The sequence below is a fragment of the Aricia agestis genome, chromosome 3, assembly GCF_905147365.1.
Source record: "Aricia agestis chromosome 3, ilAriAges1.1, whole genome shotgun sequence".
Lineage (NCBI taxonomy): Eukaryota > Metazoa > Arthropoda > Insecta > Lepidoptera > Lycaenidae > Aricia > Aricia agestis.
The window spans coordinates 18,812,879-18,833,635 of NC_056408.1; the positions used below are offsets into that span (position 1 = coordinate 18,812,879).

The 20,757-nt window shown below is 34.9% G+C and overlaps 2 protein-coding genes across 3 annotated transcripts in view; one reads left to right on the forward strand and one right to left on the reverse strand.

The window, feature by feature from the left end:
- LOC121725368 (dipeptidyl peptidase 9) overlaps positions 1 to 20,757 on the reverse strand; it is a 139,270-nt gene that overhangs the window by 110,847 nt on the left and 7,666 nt on the right. The gene's annotated exons all lie outside the window — the stretch shown is intronic.
- On the forward strand, positions 18,582 to 20,411 carry LOC121725370. The gene is made up of 3 exons (XM_042112263.1): positions 18,582 to 18,857; positions 19,015 to 19,176; positions 19,287 to 20,411. Exons 1-3 carry the CDS (start codon positions 18,778 to 18,780, stop codon positions 19,966 to 19,968), a joined length of 924 nt encoding a protein of 307 aa, XP_041968197.1. The 5' UTR covers positions 18,582 to 18,777; the 3' UTR covers positions 19,969 to 20,411.

Genomic DNA, 20,757 nt, shown 5'->3' on the forward strand with positions numbered 1-20,757 from the left:
ATCCGGGAAAGGATAAACATGCCCAATACACTGGCAGATCTTGTCGCCAGACGTAACTTGAACAGAATGAGAGCACAGTTCCAGCCCATGTCTGCAGATATGGCTGAGTTTAATGACTTTCCTACGCTGACCGAAGAAGAATTAATATTATTTAGCCTCGGTATATATCAGCTGAAACAAGCGAGAAGTTACTATGGAGAGCATGTTCAACCAGATGGAGTTTTTAGCATTGAGCTAAGTGGTGGAATTCCTCTAGAACTTGTAAGGGAATTAGAGGGAGAGGACTTGTGGTTGATTCGAGGGCGAATACAATCCCGACACATCCGATCTAAAACATACTATGTGTATATTGCTCTGGATAGAACAGCAACCGGGCGTCGAGCAATAAAACATTACTATTGCACATGCCATATAGGAATGAGAACCATCGGATGTTGCTCCCATACTATGTGCATAGTCTGGTACATGGGTTATGCTAGACATGACCCTTACCTCAGCCCACCCGCAATAAGTTTAGATGACGTATTTGTAAGACTAGAAAATGTTTAATTGTACGTCATTAACTTATTATTGTTATTAGCCTTTATTCAGAAGAACAATACATTTATTTTATATACATTACAAAATATGCTACTCTACTACTTACAATTGTTGTGTGTTAAAAGCTGTATGTTTTCCTATAAATAAATAAATAAATAAATAAATACAAAGATGTTATTATTTTTGTCCATTTGTCTGGCCCTCTCAAAATCATTGTTGTTTCATTTCAATTTTTTAGTTTTATATGTTACATCAGTTACACCTGTCATTTTTCTCAACTCCTTGTTTTCTATTTTGTCTATCCTTTTCTTTCCAAACATACTCCTCTCCATAGCCTTCGGCCCAACTTCCAGCATACTTGTGTGAGCTTTTGTTAGTGCCCAAGTTTGGCACCCTTATGTTAGAATGGGTGGAATCCATGTATTAAATAGTTTTCTTTTGGCGCTCATGTTTATACTTATGCATTTTACTATTTCTTTAAAGGACCAGAATCTTTTCCAGGCATTGCCAATTTTTTTTTGTATATCTTTGGTTGTTGTATCTATTTGGTTGTTGTATATATTATATTAGTTATAACCACTGATTCTAAGCAGGAATCTTGCGGTTAATATCGTCTATTTCTCCCAGCGCCATCACACCTTGCCAGAGTTGCCAGAGCGTTTTTTTCTTAGTAATGTTGTCATTACCTTGTAATATCGATTAAACAAAACAAATGCTGTTTAGTCTATTTATATTTCTTCTTCTTATATATAAAAATGGATTTTCAAATGTGTTAGTCGCGCTAAAACTCGAAAACGGCTGAACGGATTGGGCTGATTTTAGTTTTAAAATATTCGTAGAAGTCCAGGGAAGGTTTTAAAGTGACACGAAGTTCACCGGGACAGTTAGTCTTCTTCTTATATATAAAAATGGATTTTCAAATGTGTTAGTCGCGCTAAAACTCGAAAACGGCTGAACTGGTTGGGCTGATTTTAGTCTCAAAATATTCGTAGAAGTCCAGGGAAGGTTTTAAAGTAACACGAAGTTCACCGGGACAGCTAGTACTTGATACATATTTTTTATTTTTATTTTATGACTAAATACTTTTTTCCAATACTATTTATCAACCTTACCACTGTGTTTTACTATCAAGTATTATATCATAACGTAAGATATCCATGCTTTTAATAGTGACACTCCAACCTTTTTATCACAAAAGGATTATTTTTAAATTATTTTATTACGACGTAACCATTGGGCGCACAGATTGGACGTCATAGTGAAAAATGTCAGGAATTGTGTATTCTATCCGAATATATATTTTTTTCTTTCTGGCCGGCACTTTCGTGAATGATGTCCTTTATTATACCTATTTCTTCATGGATGATTTCGAAGATTTCGATATTAATCAAGAAATGATGACTCAGATCTGTGGCGGTACCCACAATTCGCCTAACATTCCTGCATCGCGCTATCGAAGTTTTCTGAGCGCGTCGGTATATATACGACAGCTGAGATGTATCTCGTGGGCTTCGGCCGAAGGCCTTAAACTTCGATAGCGCGATGCAGGAATGTTAGGCGAATTGTGGGTACCGCCACATCAATGTGGGATATGAGCGTGGCGGCCAAAGGAAGATCTTCCGACCGAGCGAGGTGGTATGCCCAGTCAGGCCGAAGCCCACGAGATACATCTCAGCTGTCGTATATATACCGACGCGCTCAGAAAACTTCGATAGCGCGATGCAGGAATGTTAGGCGAATTGTGGGTACCGCCACATCACTCCCCCCCGAAGACCGGAGGTCGAATCTTGAAGTCTTGTCGCTTGAGTCGCCAGTGCCAGTGAGATTCGGTGAGTCGAAACTGTGATGCTTGCTGCACGGGATCCAGTGAGTCGGATAGCTGCCGTGCGGGGCCGATGCTACGTGCTGACCAGGAGAGATGTGCTCTGCTTGCTGACCGGTCGGTGTAGTGAGAAAGCCCGATGATGCCGATGCGGAGTCGCCCAGGCTGCGGTACGTTGCGGCTTGTGGACGATGTACCCGATGAGGCGATGCTGGCTGGCGCGGTGCGGAGGGTCGGGGAGTGAAGATGATGAAGGAGGCGTGTTCTGTCGAGGGTCACCAATGTGGGACTATGCGTGGTCACCGCAAAGGAAGATCTTCCGACCGAGCGAGGTGGTATGCCCAGTCAGGCCGAAGCCCACGAGATACATCTCAGCTGTCGTATATATACCGACGCGCTCAGAAAACTTCGATAGCGCGATGCAGGAATGTTAGGCGAATTGTGGGTACCGCCACAGATCGAAACAATAGAATTTGATCTTCTAGAAAAAACTTTTAACTTTAGTTCTGACGAAGAAGAAAATATTCAACCTCCCCGATCTGGATACAGGCGCCTGCAGATTCTATCTTCTAGCGATAGCGAGAGTACTGATATTATATTGAGCACGCCATCCAGAATTTGGAGAGTGCTTCATCATCGAAGTGGACAGACCCTAAAGGTAATCAGCGTAATTTAATTCCTTTCACCGAATGTTCTGGCATGCCTATTTCTGCCCGCTTGTCTATGACTAAACAATCTCTTGCTGATTTCTTTGCTCTTTTGATCACGGATGGTATTTTGGAACAAATTGTTAAATGCACTAATGCTTTTGCTATAGCTAAAATAACTCGAACAGCAGAAGCATCAAAAAGTGCGAAAATCCGCAAATGGTTTCCAACTAACCTTGCCGAAATGAAATGCTTTTTTAGCTTGATTATATATATGGGTTTAGTTAAGCTTCCTAAAATAAGCGACTATTGGTCCAAAGATGAAATTATGGGTCAAAACTTTCCACGTACAGTAATGGCAAGGAATAGATTTGAACTGCTTTTGCAAATGATCCATTTTTCACAAGATGATGATGCCAATAAAGCAGATCGACTTCACCGCGTTAAGTCTTTGTTAGATAAGCTTAATCACAACTTTAAGAGTAATTATGTTCCTGGACAAGACATTTGTATAGATGAGAGTATGGTCCCATTTCGAGGACGTTTAATATACCGCCAGTATAATAAACAAAAGAGGCATAAGTACGGAATAAAGCTCTTCAAACTGTGCTGTTTACCAGGATATACATACCGAGTTAATATATACGCTGGCAAACAACATGAGCAAATAAATATTACACCTCAAAGTGTTGTAATGAACCTTTGCCAAGATCTTCTGAATAAAGGGCATTGCTTATACACAGATAATTGGTATACAAGTGTAAGTTTAGCTAGAGAGCTCATGAAAAACGAAACACTTTTTTGAATTTGATCGGAACGTTACGCAAAAATCGCAAACATTTCCCTAAAGTTATTGTTTCCACCAAGCTCAAAAAAGGCCAGTTTATTGCCAAAGAGAGTGATGACGGTATAACCGTTTTAAGATGAAAAGATAAGAGAGATGTTTTAGTCCTATCCACGAAACATTCAACGCGTTTTCTGTCCATCAAAAAACATAATAAAACAACTATGAAACCGGCTATAGTCCTCGATTATAACAAAGCAAAAGGAGCAGTGGATCTTTCGGATAAGATGGCGGCGTACCAAACACCACTAAGAAAATCTTTGAAATGGTACCGAAAACTTGCGTTTGATTTAATTTTGAATGTTGCCATGGTGAATGCTTTGGTCTTATATAAATCTGTCACTAACAAAAAATTATCTATTGTGGAGATGAGAAAAGAAATTATGAAGAACTACCTAACTAATTCATCTACATTTGAAGCTTCTTGAGAGCGGCCGAAAAGAAAAAAACATGTCCTTCAGAAGAAAGAAGGTCCTTCTCTAAAGGTGCGTCGTATGTGTGTAGAGTGTTACAAATGTAAGTGTATATATACATGTGTACATAGTGTTACAAATATTACAAATATAATGTTTCTACATTTGGACGTGTAGTAGCCAGAAATAAAACAAAAAAAGTTCCCACTTATTGTGACACTTGCGTAGAGAAACCTTGATTGAGTGTTTTGCTAATATTCTTAAATAAATTTTATGTTTCTTAGTTGGTATTTAAATATATATATTTTTAATCTATACTAATATTATAAATGCGAAAGTATCTCTGTCTGTCTGTCTGTCTGTCTGTCTCGCTTTCACGCCAAAACTACCGAACCGGTAATTTTGTATACAGATAGTCTAAAGCCTGAGAAAGGACATAGGCTACTTTTTTACTGGAAAAAAGGTTGTAAGGGGGTGAAAATACGAAAATTTGTTCAAATTAAGTTAGTTCCAAAAATTCATACTAGATGCCGCCGTGCGTCTTTTACATCGCGCTAACGCTTGACTAACATCTTTCTATAAGAGGTGGTATCATCATACATTTGAGTTTCGATGTTTTTTCGATTGTTATTTCTTTTTTACGTTATTTAATAAGTCAGTACTTTATATAATATACATTTTTTTTATTATAAAATTGTGGCCGTCTATGGACTGTTCGTCCATATCCTTTTTTCGTTATTTTATTATTTAGATTTTTCGCACCAAGGATAATTGAAATAATATTATGAATTTTAATTAATTGTGGTCCATCACGCCATGGACACTTTATTTTTTTTTAAATATAAGTAATATATATTTATATATATACTTAGTAGAATAGACTATAATATATTATACATATAATAAATAAATATATATTTATTGTTTTATAAATTACATGATACATATAATATACATTATACAGTGACGTAACCTTAAACCTATCAATGATAAATAGTTTATGGGTAAAGTTAAGGGGGCTAAATAAGCTTTAAAATTTGGCATAATATATAAAGTTTAATTTAAAAAAAATGAAATATTATGTGCACACTGCACAGCTGTTTTGATTTAAGGGGTACCAGGGTTTTTTTTATAAAAGCTTTTGACACAAATTTTGTTGATATCGCGCGCTATAAACTGAAGTCCACGCGGACGAAGTCGCGGGCAACAGCTAGTTATGAATATTAACTACTAAATTTTGCAAAATTTGTTGTACTTTTTTTAAATTTCATTTTTATTTCTTTGATTAATAATTAATACGTTCTTTGTTTTTGTTTTGATGTTTATTTTATATGCAAAATTTACTTCAATAAAGTATACGCTCCCCATAATATAAAGAGTTTTTAATTAAAATTTTTACTCACAAAAATTCATATAGGTACACACATCAACTTATTTATACATAAATTCACACTTATACACATACTTTCAGACTTATACATATATAGACTAACTCGTGCAGATCGCACGCACAGAAATTTTTATTTCGATATTTTTAAAAAATATTTTCATATTAAGTAATATCTATCCTAAGTATTTAATGTCACAATTATATAAAAAAATATTTTAAAATTTCATTCATCCTCAAGAATAAAATAACATATGTCAAAACACTATATTTTATAAATTATAATAATATTCGTTTTAAGTCAGAACACTGCCTGCTAAGCAAACTATAATTTTTTTTCGCGGAAAAATAATTTTGCTACTTTTTTGTGTTTTTTTTCTAAGTCCTTTACATTTTCTGAAAACCAACATGATATTCCGTATCTACGGAGCCACGCGGGTCAATACATATGACTATATGGTTGATAGCCCTGTCCTACGGCCTGCATGAGTTGATTGAATACACTTCAAAAACGCGGTCAGCATTGACCGACATGGCCTGAACGGAATGATGTCCTTTTTTGCTTGGCGGTTATCGTGATATAGAGCAAAAAAGGCCGTAAAAAATCGCGTTTGTTGTATGGGAGCCCCCCTTAAATTATATTTATTTTATTTCGTCTGTCCGTCTGTATGTCACCAGACTCAAGACTCACTCTGTATGTCAGAACTCAAGAATGGTAATAGCTAGAGAGTTGAAATTTTCACAATCCCTAGTTTTATGTTCACTTTAATATTTAATAATAATATTAACGTAAAATGAAAAAATCATGTTCACTTTATCAGAAGAGGTATCGGATTCTAGTACGACTTAGGACAAAGATCAAGCTCTAGAAGGTATAGCTACACTTAGTAGTGACGAAAATTAGATTCTGTGTAGAATAAAATAAATTTAAGTATAACCTAAAAAGTTGTAGTTTTAAACCTTAGAATTAAGTGTTTCACTTATACATAGTTAAATAGTGTCATAATGTATTTAAATAGTTAAAAAAGGATTAAGTAAAAAACAGTGTCTTCCCCAAGAAATTTAGGTGGAAAAAAAAACCAGAACGAAGTCGCGGAAGGCTGCTAGTTGTGTTCACAACACGCCACTGTGACGTCACCGCGCTCAGGACCCAACTTATCGCGCACGAGTTATACTTTTACTACGATTATATTCGACTAGATACAATAATCATAATCACTGGAATCATGGCATACAATATTCATCCCATGCACCAACTATTATTGACGTTGAGATTGCATTGGGAACAATGCTGTTGTCGGTGGCTGACTTTGAATGAATGAAATATTCTTTATTGTGCACACTTATAAAGATACAAATTAAGGAATACAAGAAAAAAGACAAAATATTCAGGTGTCACAATGGCGGCCTTATTACTAGGTAGCAATCTTTGTTGGGGTGTCAAAAGCATCGGCTGGCCGTATAGTGCGTGATGTCAGTTATGCCATAGCACAGCTTTATAGCAAGTGCATTTACATCCATAACAATACTGAGGATCTTTTGCATTGCTAGATTTCTTAGAGTTCTTGGAGCAATTGATGGCACGCACATAAGAATACAATCACCATGTAAGTTATATTTTTTGGTTTTAGGCAGTGGTTACTTGTCAATTTCTAATTTATTCAAATAAATAATTTTTTAACTCTACACAGGTTCACAGCTGATAGAAGAGTTCAGAAATCGGAAAGGCTAATTTTCCATCAATGTACAAGCAGTTTGCAATGCTTTATTGTGGCTCGTTGGCCAGGGTCAGCGCACGATGCCATTATATTTAATAATTCAGAATTACGAGGTAGTTGAATACTTGTGAAAAGCAATAATTAATTGCACTTACATTGTCAAGTCATATAACTTGTGTCATGTGACTAAATTGGTGAGACTGTTATGACTCAGTCCCGTGACTTATATAAGTATATGTATTTGATTTTGATTATTATTTGAAGTACCTATACAACTCAATTAATATTCAGTACCTACATTACAATTTATTTTTTCCAGATCAATAACTACTTGGAGACAGTGCATACCTCTTGAGACCACATTTATTAACACCAATTTCCAACCCACAAACAAGAGGTGAACAGCTTTACAATGATTCCCATATTCGAACCAGAAACTGTATTGAAAGGTATGTTTTAAAGAGGAGGTTCCCAGTTGTAGTTCTGACAATGCGTTTAATGATGTTACGAGCATAGCTACAGCTGTGTTACATAATATTTGTATTCAAAATAACCTGGATGATATACCACCAGAAGTAGAAATCCCTGTTGCAAAAGCAATACACATGGGAAACAATGCAGATGATGAAAATTACATAGATCATGACAGAAAGAGCAACATTGATATCAGATTTCTTTAACAAGTAAGTTAAATATTTACTTGTCCAGAGATTTATGAAAATAAGTTTGAGGGATTTCCTTCAATTAGGTATCAATGTTCAATTATGGCCAAAGAGTCATAAAAAAAAGAATTTTGTGTTTCGTTCTCTTCGGTAATAATGGGTAAAACTACATTTTCCACTATAATGTTTATTTCTTCATCGTAACCTATGTCTATGATCGTAACAAACCAAATTAAATAAAACGCAGATGATTTAAGTGATTATTAAGTGATTGAGCCGTTAATAAACATTGGTTACCATTTTTTTTTTTTATGAAATAAGGGGGCAAACGAGCAAACGGGTCACCTGATGGAAAGCAACTTCCGTCGCCCATGGACACTCGCAGCATCAGAAGAGCTGCAAGTGCGTTGCCGGCCATTTAAGAGGGAATAGGGTAATAGGGGAGGGAAGGGAAGGGAATAGTTGAGGGTAGGGAAGGGAATAGGGTAGGGGTAAGGGGATTGGGCCTCCGGTAAACTCACTCACTCGGCGAAACACAGCGCAAGCGCTGTTTCACGCCGGTTTTCTGTGAGAACGTGGTATTTATCCGGTCGAGCCGGCCCATTCGTGCCGAAGCATGGCTCTCCCACGTATAAAATTTTGAAATGAGTAGGTTTTTAATAGAATAGGCGATATTTATGAAAAGCAGGGGTAAATTGAACTAATGTTCAACAAGTATATTATAACATTAACACAGGATACAGAGAATTGTTTCTTCACTTGTCAATTGGATAATTTTATAATCTATACAGTCAGTTACCAAAATTGTCCTTGTGGTAATATTTTCCCAAGTCCTATTGTTAGTTGCAATAGCGACTCAAAGATATACTTATTTATACCTGGTAGTAAAGTGATAGACAAGCCACAAGTTGTTAAAGCTGGTAAGACAAATTTATCATTATCAGAAACTGAAATAATAAAACATCAACTTAGAAGTGCTAAACAGATACTTAAAGAGCAATATGGCAGAGAATATGACGATGGATACTATTGCCAATAAACTTGGTATATCAATAACAGATGCTGATGTAGCAGAATATACAGCATCTGGAATAACACCTCTTGCTATCTCTACAGCTGAGGTAGTCAAAAGTGCGTGTATATTGGGAGTCACACCAGAAGACTTCTCCACCAGATACTCATCAGCAGAATTTGACTTTGATGAGTTAATGTCTAAATTTAATAACTACTGCAAGGATTTCAATGAACAGTTAGTTGATGGTAGACCTAGTAGGGCATTGGAATTCTGTGCAAAAATCTTATTTGAGTATGGACCTTTCATAAGATCTGAGAAGAAGAAGAAGGGAGATAAGGCCATTAAATTTAGGTTTCCATATGCCAAGACTGATACTACTAGCCAGGCTAAAAGACTAACTGTAAAAGTGGTTATAGTATCAACATTTAAAGATATAGTATATGACCAAAATGTCATTGATGGCAAAATAATTCTGACTTTTAGACAAGCAGGATTGCTTGCAATGGTAACATTCTCAAAGGCTATATCTTACTGCTTAGGTAAGTCAGGGTCCAAATTAATGACACCTTTATGTGGTGCCATTTTCTCCAGAGAATGATTTTGGAGATGTCAAAAGAGTTAAATATAGAGGAAGTCAAATGCCTTAAGATAATAAACGAAAGTTCTTCTTCAGGAGGACAATATTTAGTAGATTCAGATATGGCATGTGCCATTGTCTGTATGATTACATCTACTAAAAAGATTACAGACAAAAATGTGAGAGAACAGATGATATCAAAAGTTGTGAAACAATATGTACATCAACAAAAGTTATATAGTGAGACTAAGTTTAATATCTTTGCAAAATATGCCCTTGGAGGTGTTCCTCCAGGTTTAGACTCAGGCACCTTAATTGAGAAGTATAATAATATGCAAAATAAACAAATAACATTAAGGGCTCAAGCATATGCTATTAATCAAAGTATATATATGCAGGCTAGGTCAACAGAATCACCGACCTTAGAGGAGAGCTCAAGTCAGCTATATGCTGATGCTATGGCACAAACTGGCATAACTAAAAGGGTTGTTGTACCAAAGAAGTAATTGGCAACAATACTAATAATAGAAATAGTAGGTCATTACATTTAAATTAATCTGGAGGAATCAATGGAATTTATTTTTGTTTTGACAAATGACGCAAGTATTTCACCACAGATTCATGACGTCGTGTGTTGCCAATAATATTATAGTTACCTGTAGCAGCGGCGCGACTCGCGAGACAGCTTTGTCGCGATGCGACACAGTCAGTCGTCGGCCGTCGCGCCAATTTTTTAGTTACCTAATAATAAGTAGTAGATATAATTTTTATTTTTCTTTTTTATGTTGTATTTTATCTATATATCATAAAATACAACATAAATATATGTATATATATTTATGTTGTGTTTTATCTAAAGTGTTTGCTAGCTATTCTACTTGGTTTATAGTGATACCCATGTCGTCACCAATGGCTCTTGCGGAAGACCGGCGCTGAATATGCCCCTGGGTGTACGGCACATGCCGAGCATGAGCCAATTTGCGGCTGCTAATTGGAATTATATATTATCTTGTAAATCTGCACCATGTATGAATGAATGTAGTTGCAAATAAACTTTATTATTATTATTATTATTATTATATCAAAACGCAGTATTACCGTCGGGAGGGCTTTGTTTAGCGCGTTACTAACGACTGTTCGTAGCAGGTAGAAGCTAAAATAACTGTGAAACGTCTTTAACGGTTCGTTACCCGTAAGTGAAAAACGTTTGGTATCTGATGTACAATGACGATTCGTTAGATATAGGAACCGAGCATTAGTATATATTATAGGCTACATACTGTTCCGATTTGGCAAATATTATGGTATGGCGAGACGCTAACGGTAATCGGTAAACGCTAATCTGTACGCAAGACAAATACAACAGACTGACATATAACTTAAACCGATCATTGTACTCAACTACAACAAGAGCATGGGAGGAGTCAATAGAAAGCAGGGTTGTTGCGAATACCAGCCAAAGACTTCTATTCAGTTTAAATAGAAGTCTTTGATATCAGCATCATCAGTAATAATAGGATCCTTGATATAAAAGCAAATTTTTTAATACAATTTTAAAGGAAAAGGTTGAGACTGAAATATTGAGACTACTCAAAATAAAATATAATAACGAAACTGATCTGTGTCCCCCTTCAAAGAGGTCACGAACTACCCTGACCCTCCTAAATGAATCACAAGACCCAATTGTACCATCACTAGTAGAGCTTCTACACTAACTCTACAAAATGAGCTCGAAAATTTGCTAGATTCTGGTGATGAAGAAAACGATGACAGCGATGATATTAATTCCGATGCCAAATTGAATTCACAGTTAAAACAATATTGCAAAGACAAGACCATCATAAAATTGCCACCACACTCAAGCCATCTACTTCAACCACTGCATCATGGACATGGAAATGGTTAAATGGCAACGCCAACATAAGGGTGAAAATTACCAAAAGATCAGTTTTCGGTGACAGTGAGAAGGGTTTGGGAACAACTTGATTCCAATGTAATCAAGAAGGGGTTCGAATAAAGTGGAATATATCCCTTTAATAGAAATGCCGTGCCTGAGCACAATTTCGACCCAGAAGCTCTAAAAGATGGTAAAAACATCTCGAAGGGTCATCAAAAGAAGAAACAGCCGCTCGTGGCTCATTATTATCTATGATCTGAATATATGCCTGAAGAAAATCAACTACTGTTCTGGATTAAACTCGAATCCTTTTTCCAAGCGCTAAACTGTGTTAAACGCTTCGTAGAAAATATCTTTTGAAGATTTATTATTACAAAATATACGCTAACGCAAACTGGAAAAGGCAAGAGGAAGAATGTACACAGCAAATGCAGAAGTGATAACGCATCAGGACGTTAGAGAGTCGTCATTCAGACATTAAAACAGAAAGAAGGAGATAAAGCCAATAAAGAAAAAAAAAAGAAGAAACCTGAAAGAAACGAAAAGAAAAAGAAGGCTATGTTCGATAAACAAAATGAAAAGAAAAATCGAGCTGTTTGCCAGGTTTTAACAAAGACATTTTTTTTGCAAATAAAAAAAGTTTTAAAACACATATTTGAAACAAAAAGCATGTGTAATTTGTTTCGATGAAATGTCAATGGAGTTGTTTATGCAAAGCTTGGCACAGATGTCGCTGTGTACTTCAGACTCATAATAAAAAAGACGCATAAAAAGTTGTCAATAAACAACATATACACAATCACCAGGTGATCACAAACATAATATACACAATTAATAAACTAATAAGAAACAACAACGTATATAAGGTATGATCTGTTCCAAATTCTCTCACGGAATGCGGCGCACGCGTCTGTCCCTCCTTTCTCTTTGCAACCTAGGTTAGTCGTCAGCTAGGCGCCAACTCATAGATAAAGTATTATAGTACGCCAGCTGTTTTGTTTTGAGCTATGGCATATGACGTGACGTCATGTTGTAGCTGGGGTTCACGTAGTGCATAATATTGTATTCTTTGGCTGGGGTGAGAGGAAAATAGTTACTTGAAACTTTTTAATGATAATATTAAATTTAATACTTACTTCTAAATCATTGTTTTAACGTGTTTTGCCAATATTATATGGGTTAGGCCCCGTAACTATGCACTTTTCGAAAAAAGCGTGTGACTCCTTAGTTCATCCTTCACTCCTTGCTTACCAAAAATATTTTTATGCATTTTTATGTTAAAAACTACGTGTGCAGTGTTTTTACGAGCCTATTTACAGTAGTAATGATGTCTCAGATTAATCTAAGGCTCACCATTAGATTTTATAATTCCTCTTTTTTTTCTAGTCAATGAAAATTTTACTGACCCCACGCCATTGTTTAAACTTTTAATCGTTAAAATCGTATTTTTTGTTATCTACTTGTGTAAAAAGTTCTTGCAATATTTAAACCCTTACTTTTTTGAATATTATAGTGCTTGTTATGTAGTTATAAATAATTATCTCATCATATTTTATTCATAAAATATACATGACTCCACTTTTTTTCCAGTGTGTTGCCTTGGCGTGTGTTACTCGTTTTTATATTATTTTCTTTTTGTTACGGCTACCCTAATATATTTTATTTATATGGCAACATCTCTTCATGACATTTCATTTGACAGCTATGTCAAGTAGCCATCTTTGGAGGATTACGGTGACGTCAACGTCTGTTGCAGAAAATTCAGATACTGTTTTATTGGAGAAAAAAGCGATCATTCTATTAAAGTAAGTAAATAAAAACATTACCTAAGAGTCTCCCAACATAGAAACTGTTCGTAGTTCATGAATTGTTGTGTGAATCACGTAGAAAAAGCAAATTCAAGAGTGAAAAATTAAGTTGAGGTTAGAATTGCCACGCGATTCATTCCAGTGTGTTACTGTGTGATACCGAGTGTTACCGTGTGTTACATAAAGCTTTGTACACATACTACGAGAGAGCTGTTTTGGATAAATATTCGTAATGATTTACTGCTAGCACATAGGGTTATGAAGATTTTTGTGTGGAGCCTGGCCTACCTACTTGTCCGCTATTGTTTTTTTTAGGGTTCCGTACCCAAAGGGTAAAAACGGGACCCTATTACTAAGACTTCGTTGTCTGTCCGTCCGTCTGTCCGTCCGTCTGTCTGTCTGTCTGTCTGTCTCCAGGCTGTAACTCAAGAACCGCTATAGCTAGAATTCTGAAATTTTTACAAATTGTGTATATCTGTTGCCGCTATAACAACAAATACTAAAAATAAAATAAAGTTATAATTTAAGGGGGGCTCCGATACAAGAAACGTGATTTTTTGGCTTTTTTGCTCGTAATCAATAACGGTAACAGCTAGGTACTTGAAATTTTCGCAAAATTCTTAATTGTATTTGTACTTTAATAATTAGTAATAAAATTAAAATAAAGTAAATATTTAAGGGGGGCTCCCATACAAAAACACAATTTTTGTCTACTTTCGCTCTATACCGGTACGGAACCCTTCGTGCGCGAGTCCGACTCGCACTTGGCCGATTTTATTTTCAAATCGCGTTCACAAAATATAATTCTTTCAATAAATGGATAGCTCACATCAATACAAACAAGAGAAAATCTTAGACGAAAACGCGTTAAGTGTTACACCTTGAAGATAATGAGGTGCTAAAGTTTTAATATTGGTAATAAATGATTTAAAATTGTAATAATAAAACTTTGGTTGCTTATATCTTCAGAATTTGACACTTTGCGAGTTTATTTCTTTATTTGTATTACGTTAGCTATCCGTATAAAAAATGACGTACAAGAGGGTGATTTTGTGATTTTTAAGTATGAAGAAAATCTATATCCTGGACGTGTACTTTCTATGAATGCGGAAGGAGCCCTTATTTCTGCTATGAAAAGAGCTTTAAAATCGTGGAAGTGGCCTGAAAAACCGGACGAACTACTATATCCTTGGGAAGATATTGTTAGAAAGATTAATACGCCAAAACAAATATGTAAACGGGGGTATTTTTCTGTGCCTGAAATCGATAGCATAGATTAGCTATTCATGTTTATGATTAAATTTATAAAATAAATGATAGACAGATATTTTTTGGTTTATGTGTTTTATTTGTTAAATACCTAATAGCTTTAATATCACATACATAATTAACACGACGGCCTTTTTCAAAATTATTTAGTAGGCTACGACTAAATTCCATTGTGCCGCTCGGGAATCTCCACTCCACTGTCTCCGCTAAATCGTCATCTGCTGCTCTTCATTCGCTGCACTCCACGGTCTCCGCTGCGTCGTCATCCGCTACTCTTTACTCGCTCTACTCCACTGTCTCCGCTGCTCTTCACTCGCTCCCCTCCACTGTCTCCGCTGCGTCGTCATCCGCTGCTCTTCACTCGCTCCCCTCCACTGTCTCCGCTGCGTCGTCATCCGCTGCTCTTCACTCGCTCCCCTCTACTGTGTCCGCTGCGTCGTCATCCGCTGCTCTTCACTCGCTCCCCTCTACTGTCTCCGCTGCGTCGTCATCCGCTGCTCTTCACTCGCTCCCCTCTACTGTCTCCGCTGCGTCGTCATCCGCTGCTCTTCACTCGCTCCCCTCTACTGTCTCCGCTGCGTCGTCATCCGCTGCTCTTCACTCGCTCCCCTCTAATGTCTCCGCTGCGTCGTCATCCGCTGCTCTTCACTCGCTCCCCTCTACTGTCTCCGCTGCGTCGTCATCCGCTGCTCTTCACTCGCTCCCCTCTACTGTCTCCGCTGCGTCGTCATCCGCTGCTCTTCACTCACTTCACTTCAAAAAAGTCAAAGCTTATAATATCTTATCATGCCTTACCATAATATTTTTCAGGTTACAAAGTAGACACTTTGAAAATAGTTATTCTAATAGAATGGCATTTTACATATTATTGTAAACTAAGCCTTACACAGTTCCGTTGTGTTACCATACTGTGTGTGTTACTGGTTGTGTTACTTTTCCAGTGTGTTATTGTGCAAAGTTACGGGGCCTAACCCATATATATTATCATTTTATTTAAGTAGGTGGGCATTTTCAAAAAAACGTGTACCCTTGCAAAAATATGTCTATATTTTTTAAGGTCATTTATTTAACTTTTTTTGAATGTCATATACAAGGAAAAATATTGAACTAATGGAATAAGTTAAAAAGAACGCTGAAATCGTTATATTATTCTGATATTATTGAAACAAAATCGAATTTTCGACGAAACAGATTCCGTTGTGCGACTAAATGTAAAATATAATTTAATACAAAAAAATACAGCAATAAATGGATTTCTTCGTTAATTTAATCTAGTGACATGCATATTTAATTGTTTCTTAAAAAAAAATTAGATAATTTCAAGGATCAACAAGAGTAGCAATTATTTTTAATCCATAGTGTGACTATGTGACCCAACCACTAGGTTATTTTTCATTTTTTTACATGAGTAAGTAACATTTAACATATTTAAAGGAGTTTTTATAACACAAAAACCTTTTATTTAAACATTTTTATTGTTGCACTACTTATAAAAGTAAAAAATTCTTTGATTTCATAGATTTAACTTCAATAATTAGAGGGACGAACATCTCATAATCATAAAGATGTGTTCACATGTCTACGAATTCCTAAGTTATTAATGACATCGGATTATATGCACGATCAAAGTGCCGAAATATCCATGCAAATATGCACGAAAGATGGTCGAAATATGCACAAAATATGCACAGTCAAAAGTCACTTAATATTAAAATTTATTATTTTTTGAAGACTTTTCCGGTAGTGACATTAATAAAAGCGCCAATTTTTATAATTTCATAAAATCCAGGATTTTTAATTTCTTGAAATAAAGACTTTTTATTTATTTATTATACGCCAATAATAATTTTCTACCAACATTTTCCGATTGCAATCTTAATGCCCATGGAAGTTAAACTACCGAAATATGCACTATCAACGAAAAATTGCCAAAATATGCACTATCGCCTAAAAAGTGACATTATATGCATTTGCATATGCAAGTATGCAAATGCATATAATCTGATGTCTAGTTATTATAAATCTGCAAATATCAACGACACAAAATGATTTTCAACTTTACTGATAGAAAAGTAGTGGAAATAAAATCAAAATTAAAAAAAAAACTTTTAGGTACTTAAATTTTAAATATTTGTTATTGTTAAGTAAAGGCGACGCCTTGATAATTTGGCTGTAGCGATATCGATTTTTCAATGACTAAAGCTAAGAAATTAAAGTTCATTGTCAGTATTTACCATGTCTTTGTCTTTGATTTACCCATAGCATAACACGATTGGTCAACTTTTATAACACAGAATAATCAATCAAATAGACCTGTGTAAAAAAAAAGGATTCCTATTTTTCCAACAGAGGAGAGTGATTTAAGCTTCCAAATTTGTACATGGCTTGGTTCAAGCATACACTTTAATTTGCCCATAGCTTATATGAAATGTATTTATGGTTTTTAAATTACGCGACAAAACTATTTTGTCGCTTACGCCCTTTCCATTTTTTGCTGTTCCATTGCTTGTTTTCTGTGAAAGGCCAGGCCGGGCTTTCATAGAAAACTAGCAATCTAAAACATATCCAAAACGGTTTTTTACTTTAACGCGGCGTCACCTTAACACATAAGTAATAAAAAATATATTTGTACGTTAATCGTACCAGTTTAAAAATCTCCAATTTTCTTAATAAAATCTGTGAATAAAAAAATAATTTATTTAAAATGTGAACTAAGCCTTATGCTTTCCGCCTGTTGTGACTTGTCCGTTCCATTATATGTGACCATACGAAAAGTCACAAGTCGGAAGTCACGTAATATTACTTTCTTTTACTTTTAAAGTGTTTGTAAATAACCGATAATAGTTATCACAATTTCATTTTTTATACTAAATACTAAGCTAATTTTGCAACGTGTCAACAGTAGAAACAGTTGGAGAAAGTATAATAATGCTTACAAAATATGGTCACTTATCTGAACAAATAAACCGTTCCTGAAGAACCATCCAACCTGCGTCCGCGTCTTGTAGCAGATTTTTAACTACTAAATTCAAATTGAAGTTTCTCGATGTACAATGAAATATAGTGCTATCATTTAGTGCCGAAAATATTTTTGTAGTATGTTTATAAAACTAAAAAAAACGGTCACTAAACCGAACATTCCGGTCGGGTTGCTTTTTCATGATTATAATTTTAATTAATTTGTAGTTAAATTATGTTAGATTTTTCAATAACAAGACATTCAATTGATACATTAAGTATTTAGGAATCTAACATATGTTTTTTAAGTAACTTACTTTAAGAAAAAAAATAGTTATTAAAGATTTTGTTACAACTTCTGGGAAGGGGACAGGTGAATTTAATAGGTTTCGGTACTTAAAAACCCTTATAAATCTCATACTAAATAAAATTTTATACAAACGTGAATGTATTTTAATAAAAGAAAACTTGTTTATGCCCCTACATTAAAATTACAAAATGTTAGTATGTAATTTTTTACAAATAATCTGTAGCGAAGTCAAGGGACAAGGTAAAAACCAGGGGTACACATTTTTTTGAAAATGCCCAGGTACAGTTTATGTAAGTATACAAATTATTTGAGCATATCTATTTTATCTAATTATTATGCATTTACTTATAAAGATTGTTATATATACTATTTTATTCTACTTAATTAGTTTGCACGCCAGTGTGCATCTGTCGAGCGAACGACAACAAGGCTCCACAGAACACCAGGGATCGCGGTGTAGGTACTATACCGCGATCATCACCTGAGTGGGGTCCTTTTCGGCAGCATTCGCATTACACTACATTGTGTTTTGTACCCAGATAGATATTAAAAATGTGTATTATAATGTCCGTCTGATTGTTTTTTTTTCTCTGTTTTTTGTTTTGCTATGTTCTGTTTTGTAATGTGGTGTAATGTGTTTACATGTTGAATAAATGTTTATTATTATTATTATTAACAATAAACAAAAGCATTGTTCGAGTGTTACTCATCGTTTTACATTTATTTTATAGTCTAGTAGTAAACAAATACTACTAAAGGATTTTTGAAGGTTTTATGCGACAGGACGATAATATGTTGTGATCATTTTCATTAGTGACTGTGAAATTTTAGTTTTGAATAACAATTGAACTTTAAGTACGACGTGATTACTGTAGTTATATAAGTATTTAGTTTTTATAATGTATAGCACATGGATGTAGAGGCCCTAAAAGCTAAATTAAGAGAACGGGGTGCATCTTTGAAGGGCAGAAAAGCAGACCTAATTGAAAGGTAAACATAACCTCAATTTCATGTTATAAATTTTATTTCATCTTATAATATTAGCCTAGACGTCTTAATGATCATAGATTAAAGGTTGTTAATGATCTAGGTGACATCAAAATGTAATGTACTTCGCGGCTTTAATAAGTGAATATTTATTTTACAGACTTGAGGCATATGACAGGAATCAGAATTTTGATGCTGTTCAAGCAGAAGAAAATGATGATCCAAAAATGGTTTTACCAGAAAGTCATGCTTATCGGGACATCAACAGCAGTATGAAGCTACCACCAATTACAAAGGAACATATAACCCTTTATTTCTTACAGTAAGTTCATTCTTTTAAGTACAGTTCTTACTAATTCTGATACAAAAACCTAAATCATTTAACAATGATATTATGTACCTAAATAAATTTTACATTTTTTTCACTTTCAGATTTCATAAGAACCCAAAGGATGGTAAATCATTATATGAAGCACGCTTCCTACATATTTTGAGAGCAGCATTTATTGGTGACTCATGCTACTTTAAAGGATATATTAAAGCTTCAATGAAAAGAATTATGTATGAAGCTAATGTTAAATTAAGTATAAAAGGTGAGATTTTAGAGTGCAACTGTGAATGTGTTGCTGGTAGTGGAGTGTGTGCTCACTGCAAACATGTGGCTGTAGTTGTTTGTGGACTTGAAAATTTTATAAATGATAAAATTCTTCTGAAAACAGAAGCACCCACAGAAAAACTACAAACTTTCCATATGCCCAAAAAAATTTTTACAGGCAGTCCATTAAAAGCGCACAAGTTGCCATCCAAAAGAAAATCTATTGAGAATATTGTATTCGAACCATATAAAAAAAGAATTAATATTCTAGAATATACCCAAAAAGTGAGGAATATTATTCTTAACTGCAAATCCCAAAAGCCCTTTAAACAACTATATGTGCCTGCAAATCCATATGCGATTGAAAATGACCATGATTACTGTGGACCTGTGACCAACAAAATTTTTGAGCAACTAGAATTAAATACATTATCTTTAAATAGAATTCAAGAAATAGAATGTGAAACTTGCGTCAGCGAGATAATCCTAAATGGTTTATTTACAGAAAGTGTCGCTTGACCGCTAGTAATATCATACTATATGCCGTATGAAAGAAACCAGTAAAAATGGTTATGCCATGCAAATACTAGAAAAAGAAAATATTTTATCAAGAGCTATTATGCATGGTATAATTATTGAAAAAGTTGCATTAAAGCAGTATATTAATTTATATGAGTTAGATGTGACAGAAAGTGGAGTGCTTAATTCAGAAGAAAGGCCCTATTTGGCTGCTTCGCCTGATGGTATTTTAAATGAAGAGACATTAATTGAAATAAAGTGTCCCTATGCTACTAGACATCAAGTTATAAGTCCAACTACAGTACCATACTTAATCTACAATGACAATAAGTTATGTTTAAAAGCAGAAACACAATATTAATATCAAGTTCAAGGGCAACTTTACTGCAGTAACAGAAAATATTGTAATTTTATAGTTTATACCTATAAAAGTTTAGAGGTGGTTTTTGTTAATACGGATGATGAATTTATAGAGCAAATGCTATACAAATTGGACTCTTTTTATCATTCTTATTTCAAGAAAGCTATAATTAACATACATTAATAGGATGAACTGATACATTTTATTCCTCATTTCATCCATTGTATTTTAATTGTCAAAAGTTGACAATGCACCTGCAACTGATGTTGTGAGTGTCCATGGGTTACTATTGCTTTCCATCGGCTGACCTGTTTGCCGTTAGAACTTATTTAATAATGTATTTGTTTCAGTGTCAAATGCCCCAAAAATACAAACGAAAACCGGGGAACGAAAATGGGACAAAAAATTATTTAGAAGCTGCTTTGGTA

What these genes read in the sequence shown, in the direction of transcription:
- LOC121725370 (XM_042112263.1), top strand. Translation starts at nt 18,778, where the DNA reads ATGGATGTAGAGGCCCTAAAAGCTAAATTAAGAGAACGGGGTGCATCT. An exon ending in AAAGCAGACCTAATTGAAAG is followed by an intron (nt 18,858 to 19,014) that starts GTAAACATAACC and finishes TTTATTTTACAG; the next exon opens with ACTTGAGGCATATGACAGGA. An exon ending in ATAACCCTTTATTTCTTACA is followed by an intron (nt 19,177 to 19,286) that starts GTAAGTTCATTC and finishes TTTCACTTTCAG; the next exon opens with ATTTCATAAGAACCCAAAGG.